The 9,859-nt window shown below is 40.8% G+C and overlaps 1 protein-coding gene across 1 annotated transcript; it reads right to left on the bottom strand.

The window, feature by feature from the left end:
* Positions 1-224: 224 nt before the first annotated feature.
* Positions 225-3,959, bottom strand: LOC133926154 (large ribosomal subunit protein mL101 (rPPR4)-like). Its single transcript, XM_062371941.1, has 2 exons — positions 3,609-3,959; positions 225-1,882 (listed from the first exon to the last, which is right to left on the bottom strand). The coding sequence occupies exons 1-2, from the start codon at positions 3,822-3,824 to the stop codon at positions 491-493; spliced, it is 1,608 nt and encodes a 535-aa protein (XP_062227925.1). The 5' UTR covers positions 3,825-3,959; the 3' UTR covers positions 225-490.
* Positions 3,960-9,859: the final 5,900 nt, after the last annotated feature.

Below are 9,859 nucleotides of genomic sequence, written 5' to 3'. Positions count from 1 at the left end.
TCATGCCGAAGAGAATCAATTGACAGAGTGAGAGCTGGATTAGCTGGTGCACATCTGATCATGCCATCGCAATTTGCTTTGTCACCATCCACCTCACCCACTGACCTGTCATTCTCTCAACATCACCTTCCAGGGAAGGCCATACAGGAGCATACACCTGCATGTTCATTTGTTGCCATTCGTTACACAACTAGACAAGGAATCAGTCACCAAGCAATGCAAAGAGCACCAAATTTGCTAAACTCATATAGACGGCATCAGGTAAGTCGGAACAGTACAGGACAAGGGAAAGAAAAATCTAGCTCGATCCAACCAGTCGAAAATAGGCGAACGGCCATGAGAAATGAAAGTTACAAGATTTTCGAACTGCGGAGCAATTCATGTCCCAGGACTCTCATGTCAGTAGAACCAGATGATGAAAGAAAACCCGTAGCTGAATATTCGCAAGCATCCTGTTCTTATTAAGAAGATTAAAAATACTTTGGTCCATCTATTGATCGACACAGATAGAATCGAGCAGCCTGGCAGTTAACTCGCTGACTTCAACGTTTTCGATCTTCAGCCGGTGTCGCATACCAGGGAACTTCTTCCCAGCAGATGCATATGTCCGTATCAACGGTTCAAAAACCGATGCGTCCAAATCCTTTTCCACCTTCTTTAAAGCTTCGACGTATTTCTCAGCTCCATCGACATCTTTGTTGATCTCAAAGTAGACCATCAGTCTCTCGGTCACTTCACGTGGTGGCACCCAAATCCTACCACTGCTGTGTCCCTTCTTGATTGCACGGTCAGTGCACCAGTAAGCCATCTTGAGATCCCCCTCCTTGAGATAATGTTCCATGAAAATTTCCCATGTCTTGGCATTAAGTCTTCCACCACGCATCTTGGCACGCTTCTTGAGAGCAATAGCCTTGTCAATCATACCCTCTGTAATATAAGCTTTAATCATAGCATTTGCAACCCGGATGTCATATTTAGGATGCTTCAGATCAAGGTCATCGGTGCCCTTGTCCTTGGTTCCCTTGACATTAGGCTGATTATTTAGTGCATCGGTTGAAGATTCTGGCTCCACTGTAGATGCTGTTGCACTAGAATCCTTTGGTTTAGTCTTAGGTGGATGGATGTGCCGAGCTTCCCATTCTTTGAAACAGGCCTCGGCAGCAGACAGATCCTTCAAGTTTGCCAAAACTTGAATCATGTTAAGATAACTCATGCTTGCCATTCTAGGATGATTGCGCTTCAGTGACCGCCAGACACGATGAACTTCTGCTAAGTTTTGTGTTCGCCCATACAGTGTAATAAGGAACTGGTAGGCTTCAAGATCATTGCTAGTGTTCCGCTTCTCAAGCTCCTTAAGAGCATCTTCTGCCTTCTCAAACAGTCCAGCATCAACATATATGGAAGCTAGGTTACTGTATGTTGTCCAATCAGGAGTAACACGACCATCCCGTCTCATCTCTTCAATCACCCTCTCAACCCCTGGTATGTCACCACGAGCTGCAAGTGCCCTCATCCAAACATTGTAAGTATAGATATCTGGCAATACATCGTCAGCCTTCATGTCCTGAATGACGCCAGGGACCTTCTCAGGTTGGTTGATCTTGGTGTATAGTGTCATTACACTGTTGTAGGACATGGCAGTGAAAGCAAAGTTGAGCTCCTTCATTTTTTCCATAAGGGTCTCAGCCTTCTCAGTCATTAGCTCTTTGCAGTAACAGTTGAGAAGAGCACCATATGTGAGATGAGTTTTGGAAGTTTCTGGGAGGTCCAGGAAGTACTTCTCAGCAGCAGCAATGCCTCTCGATTTAGCAACAAGATCCAGGAGGATTGCTTGATCACTGACTGTAGGATTCATGCCTCTTCTGGCCATAACTTCAGAAAGCTGCATAAATAAACAAAAGGGGATAAAGGATCTATTTAGATTTAGTTGGATAATATATTTCGATTTCAGAACCATCAGAGGCAGATAGGCAAGATTTGAAATTATATAATGATTTCCATCTGGAATATGCTCTAGGCATTTTATGCTCTGCATCATTCAGACAAATACACAGAATGAAAGCAATCAACCGAATTTCAAATATAAATGATTGTTTAGCAGTTAGCACTGCTGCTCACAACGAAATGACGAGTGAACAGAAAAGTAATAGATGGTTTTGTAAGTGCTGCACCAGATATAGAAATATATACAGTGAGCATCTAGTAAGGCTGGAAAGTCTTTTTTCAGTCCACATAGAAATAGTGTTAACATGATAGATCCAGTCATTTACATATACATACACACTTGCACATAGAAATAGAATCTTCAACTTGGTATGAGGAGCTCAAGGACACCCACTAGCTAGTACCAACTGAGCAAATAATTTGGTAAGTTCTTTTGCCAAGAACAAAACTACCCAGTGAAATGTCATGCAATAATATTACACTGGCATACTAGTATCATTCATACCAAGTAGTATAATTTTGCCCGATACACTACACATTATATTCATTCTTCACAGTTCTGTAGCACTTAGATACAAAAGGTTGAATACAACAATGAAATATAGATGTATATTTCTGTAGAAGCTTGCAGTTTGTAATGTCAACTATAGACCTTACACCAAATGAAGAAAAAGATCAACCCTAACAGTAATATATAAAAAGTAATAATGCAATTTAACATTATCTGCAATCAGTATTGATGTCATACTAAACACATGGACTAGAACTTTTGATGAGCTGGGCAGAAATACTCCTAAGAAAATACATAGAAAATGGGTTTTGAATACACAACCTTGCTCATTCAGAACAAGGAGGTACCAAGACGATAGCAAAAAAGGAAGCTGATCCTGTGAGGGAGAAAAAGCAAAGAAACTGGCGTTCAACCATGTTTTAGCAGAACTAGGAAGCTACTTAATGAAACATCAGACAGAACAACATCAACACAGTTAAGCGTACCAATGAAAAGAGCAGTTGCGACTCGGTTATGATGCTTCCTTGAACAGTAAATGGGACTACTTGCAGATCAAATTAGATGAACTGATCTGACACTGATGCCTATCGAACATTTTTTTAGTACTTCAGGAACCTACATTGCATGCCCATCTAAACACATGCAAACACGACTCCCAAAGATTTACAATAACATAAATTCCACATAGTTGAGTGCTATTTTTACATGGTTGAACAACTGATGATTAACCGATACTCCTGACTCAAAAGAGCGCTGAATATGCCAGGGCAGAAATTGGGGGAGACCTAGAATGGCATTCCACACGGTGCAAGCTTACCAGTGTCAGTTAGCACATTTCACAACACTTACAAAAAAGAAAAAAAAACAAGCATTCCACTAAACTAAAAGAACTGGTGGTTTTCGGGTCTAGGAAACAAATTTGCAACAAAAAAAAAAAATCAACTTTGTAAGACATAAGTCATAACGCACCATCATATCCGAATCAGTAAACATCTAACGGGATTTTACTACCTTTTCATAATCCTACTTCCACCATCAGATCTAAAGATCTAACGACAACAGCAACAACAACCGCCGCATCACGAGGCACAAACCGAGACCAACAGATCACGAAATGGGGGGGGGGGGGGGACATAGAAAGGAAGGGCCGGACCTTGAGCGCTGGGCGGTAGAGCGCGTGCCGCCGCATCCGGCGAACGCATACGCCGACCTCCCACTTGAAGGCGCGCTTCCGGCTGTCGAGGAAGCCGTCCACCTCCTCCCGCACGGCCTGCGGCGTCGACCCCCGCCGGAACAGCCGCCGGTACAGCGCCTCCTCCACGTACTTCTTGCTCGACCGCCGCGCCACGTCCTTCACCCGTGTCGCCATCTCCGCCTCCGCCTGCTCCCTCTCCTCGCCGGCGTCTCGGGGTTTTGAGGGTTTTGGCGGCGGCGCGAGGAGGAACTCGCCTCCACGGCTCCACCTCGCACTACTCCACTCACATGATCGATTTGGGCTTGTTGGGCTTACTGGGCCTTGACGGGCCGTGGGCTTTAATCTCTACCGTATAGAAATACTAATATAATACTCGTGCTAACGCTACGGTGATATTTGTTAATGCAAATAAAATAACAAAAAGCGATATATGTTTTAAGAATCAAACATAGAATGAGATAGATTTAAAATTCATGAAAAAAGAATGATACGGAGAGTGATTATATTGTTGAATACATAGCCACATGTGTAAAATAACATCGCAACTTTTATATCTTTTGAAACCATCTAAATTCTTATGCGCTTAAAAAATTCCTGTAAAACTTCAGAAATATTATATTTAAATTTATTCTCATTATACTTCAATATGTCTATCAAAAAATTAATCCTTAGCATATTTCCATCCTGTACATGCATTATTACGAATCATTATCAACAAACATTAATAATACAATAGTATAGACCAAGTACTAAATAAATGAGAGTATTCACAGTACAAATCGATGATAATTTTATTTTGAAGTTTCATCCTGACATAAAATAAGATTTTAAAGGAATATAAAGTTGCAAAAATCAAATTTATTTGACAATACATCAGGCCATTGATGCCAAATAACCTCAAGTTGAAGAAGAATTGCAAGGTCAAGATGAAATATCACTAATATTTCACACCTTAGTCATATGGTCATCAATCTCACGCGTAGGCATGCAAAATAAAAAAAAATGCATGTTGAAAAAGGAAAACTCCTGACATTATGACATCACGAGTAACATCTTTTGCATTTTGAACACATAGAGTAATTCTCTTTCCTTTAGATGGAATTTCACCACCATGCTTCAACTAATAAAAAAGAAGGTTTTTTTTAGCTCACATAAGTGTAAAAAATTACCAGTTAGACTTTTTTTTACGAAAAAGATCCAGGTAAGTAACTTGGACTGACCTCTAAGTTGCGATAACCACACGTCACATATTGTCACCATAGCAATCACCTCCCAGAAATGTGGGTTTTGTAAAAAAAAAAAAAAAAGTCAAGGATCAAATAGTTAAGCAAGAGTAAGGAATCACTAAAAAGTTTTGTGCCCTTCATTTCAATATAAAAAAGATTTGTGCTCTTCTTTTAAAAAAAGAAACATTATGAGTCCATATTTAGAAACTCAATATAAGGGTTACACCTACGGTGTAGGCTACCGATGAGTTGATGGGCTCCTGTCAGCATGTGCGATAAATATGATAAAGACATGCTACTTTAAATGGTGTAAAGCCATAAACCATATAGCTCTAGCACCCACCACCATCTAAAAACCATCCAGAAAAAGACACGTGTGTTTTATTTATTATCCAGTATAACCCCATCCCAAACAAATAATTTACTGGTTCAAATGAGAAAAACCATACTTAAATCTAATAGCACTTGTAGATCTTACTAAAACAGCCTGAGTTGGCCATATCATAGGAATATCACTGACTCTGATATACATCTAGGACTCAACCTCTTGAAAGTGGCATGGAATTGATCACACACAGTTACACCATATCTTTTTTAGTCTTCCTTTTTCAGATTCAATGAAATTGATCACACAAAAAACAAGTGTAACAAAGATACTACATATACTCCAGTCATGTCCTTGATCACACAAATAATTAAGTGTAACAAAAAATATACTTCATAAAATAAGGCAGAAATGCTCACATCGGTCAACGAATTGTTTTATGCACACTGCTACTATAGAAGTCCAGAAATAAGTACAAATCTCTTATAGATAATATAGTAGGAGAAAAAAAAAGAAGTAATAGCAAATTTCAATAACAGAACAGAAGAAAACCATCAACACCAAGTGTTGAGTTGCAGGTATTTAAACTTGATGTACTTCAGGTTAATGCAATTGATTTCTTCTCACGTAGAGGCACCCAAAACCCAAGAGAACATTTGGGTTAAACAGGAGGAAGACAAATAATCTGCAATAATTTCTTGAAAAGAAGATAATCAAACTGATTAAGATCATACCAAGTCTTTTACGCTGCTAGTCAGATAACTTTTTGCTAAGTAAATGTTGTTTCAGCTGTTAAGCACACATCAAAAAGTCAAAACAGCTCAAACTGAAATTAGTACTTGACTAAATTTGAAAAGTCTTCAGGATCAACCTCCTCACAACCTGCAAACTTAAAGAGAGAAAACTTTAAAGTGGTAACTAAAAATGGCATAAATGACGTTTTCAATTTACCAAAGTTCTAATCCACATATTAAAATGTTCTTAACCTTTTGCTATCTCAAACTACTTTAGAGTTCAACCAATTCACCAATTAGTTCATGTAAGCTGACCCAAGGGAAAAAAAATACACACCTTATCAATTCTTCATGATACCTAAAAGTTTGTAAATGTATCATATTCAAGGAAATCCAAGTGACTATGAGTGAGTAAATCATTTAAAACTGAACCAAAATATTAGGAAAATCTTTAGAAATACTATACCTGCAAGGGTAATGATTTAGTCTTCCAGCTGCTGCAGTAAAAAAGAGATGGAGATCCATTTATCTGCAATAGCGCCTCCAAGGAGGGAAGTGACATTAGTATGACATCGTCACCTGATCTAGCTGTAACCAAATCAAGAGTTTTCACCCTAGATATGTCATAGGGCCTTGCACGGGGATGATGCCATGATCTCAAACAATGCCTCCAAGGAGGGGAATGACGCCCATGAGTGCCATCATCGTATGATCTGATTGGACACATATCAAGGGATTTCTCCCAAAGCTAGTACCACATCACACCTCAAATGTGTTGCAAGCTGTCACAACTAGCCCAACTGTAGGAATGAGAATGGCGACTAGAGGGGGGGGGGGTAAATAGGCACCTCAACAAATTTCTTTCAAAATAGATGGCTTTTTTCCTATTTCTCACTCAACGCGCCTCAAAACGCTCAAGCAGAAGCAAAAGAATTAAAGAGACAAAGCAAGAAGACTACTTTCATAGCAACATGACTCCACAGATGGAATATGAACCATAGGTTCCATTCAGGACCATTTCATGTGTCTTTGTGCACAAAAACTCACAACTTCCAAAGAAACTAGATAAGATGAACACCGGACAAGGTTATCCTCCAAGATGATAGTCTAGTGGCAAGGGAACTCAAGACCCGCTCAAATACATGAGTATGTGAGTATTTAAGCCACTAGCATCAAGAAAAATAACCCTGCAAAGGTGAAATATTGCAGCTCAAAGAAAAAGATCACCGGGCAAGAAACCTCTCCAAGTTAATGATCTAGAGGCAAGGGTACTCAAGACCCATGAGTATACACTCGTATGTGAGTTTTTATGCCTCTAGCAACAAGAAGAATGATCTCACAAGATGCTGAAATTTCAGCCCAAAAACCAAAACGAAAATCAAAACCGAAAATCGAAAAACTTGCAAACTTGCAAGGGAACCAATAGAGGGAAACTAGAAGGAGGGGAATTCAAGCATATGCAAAAACATAAACTTAATTACTCAAAGAGGTCAGCCCTATTTTAGGCGGATTACAAAGATTTATCTCTCAAAACTCTCACCTATTACATAGGCTAAGCACTCATCCTTCTCTCCTCTAAAAACCTAGCTCTAAGGCTCTCAAATGAGTGACACAAGGGGGCTCAAGTGGCTGGTTCAAAGCTTTTTCTAGCCCTACCCCTCTATTTATAGGCCTAGAAAACTTGGTCCTTAAGTTTCCTAACTTTTCCCCAAAATACCCCTCTCTTGTAGTGCACTCCTACCTACCACTGAGGGTATTTTAGTCCATTTTTTCTCTATTCATCGGACGGCCGCGACGCCTTCATGACTTAGTTTCACCTCGACGCAAGCTTCATGATGATGCCACATACTCCTCCAGTCCTCCCACGGTTTTGAGGCCAAACCGCGAAACCGCCTGCACGCTTCTCAAAGCGTGACTCACCGTCTTGCTTACACCTTAAGCAAGTGCTTCGATGTCGACGTGTGTACTCCGTCATGCGATCCTTACCGCTGGCAAGTCCCTCCTGCTCCCAATCCCTCGGGCCGCCTTGTCACTTGCACCGGCTTCCCCTTCGCTTGACTTTGTCAACACGCCATCTTCATCCGCCTTCAATTCTTTGCTTGACCTCCACGTGTTCAGCTAGGATCACCCTTGACTCCGTCCGGCCTCCTTGATCGTCTGGCACCAAGCACTTCGCTTGGCCCCGATCATCCCATCGTCGACCGCCAAGTTGCATCCATCACCTACACACCATGAGACAAGCAAGCACATATCTCCAACTCCAATTCCAATTAGTCCATAATCAATATGCTAAAATGAAATCTCAAATCAATTCAAATCACATCAAAGCTCATGCAAAATCGAAGATCATCAAACCAAATAAATGACAATGTCAATCACTCATCACAAGAAAATCAATGCACGTTACAACTTGGTTTCTCACCAACCCTTTCCACAATGTCGGTTGCACCACTATAGCCAAATGAGGCAACACAAACGCATAGAGCCACACATCCATGTCGACAACCCCATTACTGCCATCGGTCAAGTCGCCAACCACCATACACCAGCCCCCTCCCTGCAAGACGACCTTGGTCACCGCGGCCATGTATGCGGATCTCATCATGCACGAGGAAGGGAGGAGATCGAATTGACAAGGTTGCAATGAACAGTGACAGGCCCGAACGGGTCACACATACAAAGAGATCCAGCGCCTTACCCGCATGGAGCCAGCAGAACCATGGTGGTTGCCTCCACCCATACCATCATCGCCTATTGGATCTAGGCCATCCCCCCACCTCGTCCTCTACCCCCGTCTTCCCCCTCTCCTAAAGTTGCCATATCAAGATCCAGGGCCACGAGGGGTGCATGGGTTAAGGTGAAGAGGTGTGCTAGTCCAGCCAACGCTAGCCATGGAGCCACCGGTCGAGTATCATCCAAGGAAGAGGAAGTAAAAAGGAGGACGCAAGAAGGAAAATATGTAACCACTTGTAAAACATGTGGGCGTTTAGTTGTATATATTTTGGACAGGTGTAGCCTACGAGGTTGTTAGCTAAAGATGTCAACCTTTGATCAGAATTATTCAATATGTGAAATTATAAATGGAACTAATTTCCTTTTTTTTTTTGAAAATCGAAGCTTTGCCATGATACTGGGGGAAAACCCATCAATAACAAGCTAGACCTCAACCAAATAGTATAAAGCTTCTGTCATAACAACTTCACGCTGAATAGGATTTTGAGTAGAATAAAACATTCCATATATCATATGGAACTTTACCTTCATGTTAACTACACATATATTTGGCATAACTGAAATATTACTTTTTCCTTCAACTGGGATTTATACTCTAGTAATATAGTATTGCAGATGCAGATGGAGCAAAACAAGGACTATCAGAGCTCACAAGTAATGTGTTAACTAAAAAGAAAATGCCCACAATAGCTTTCTGGCTTCTGCAGATCAAGAACATATTGGACTCTATCGATTTCCAATTTGCCCCCAGCAAAATAAATTAACTTATATAATAGATAAAACAATAACAGCAGGCAATCATTTGTTCAAGCACGCCATTCCTGATCATATCATATTCAGACGTTTATACGCAAGGATTACAAAAGACAACCCTGCAGTAATTAAGGTAGCAGCAAAATTCACCAAGTTTGAATCATTGCGATTCGGGCAGCACTTGAAGCAACCAACCAACTAAGTTACTTACCATGTTCTCGATCTCATATGCGACCACACATAGCTATCCCAATCCCCCAAAAAGGAGCTAGTGCTAGTAAGCATTAAGCCGATAAATATCATTATTGCTTACTTGATTAGGCAAGTAAGCATTAAGCCGATAAATATCTTTACTGTTTCTTCTTCTTCCACAACAGTGGCAGCCGGGCGGATGCCATCGCATCGATGCGGCTTTGGACCTCGGCCCTGATGAACACC

Source organism: Phragmites australis, chromosome 8 (assembly GCF_958298935.1).
Source record: "Phragmites australis chromosome 8, lpPhrAust1.1, whole genome shotgun sequence".
Lineage (NCBI taxonomy): Eukaryota > Viridiplantae > Streptophyta > Magnoliopsida > Poales > Poaceae > Phragmites > Phragmites australis.
This window is presented reverse-complemented; position numbering and strand designations above follow the sequence as displayed.

What these genes read in the sequence shown, in the direction of transcription:
- LOC133926154 (XM_062371941.1), bottom strand. Translation starts at nt 3,824, where the DNA reads ATGGCGACACGGGTGAAGGACGTGGCGCGGCGGTCGAGCAAGAAGTAC. An exon ending in TCTACCGCCCAGCGCTCAAG is followed by an intron (nt 1,883 to 3,608) that starts GTCCGGCCCTTC and finishes TTATTTATGCAG; the next exon opens with CTTTCTGAAGTTATGGCCAG.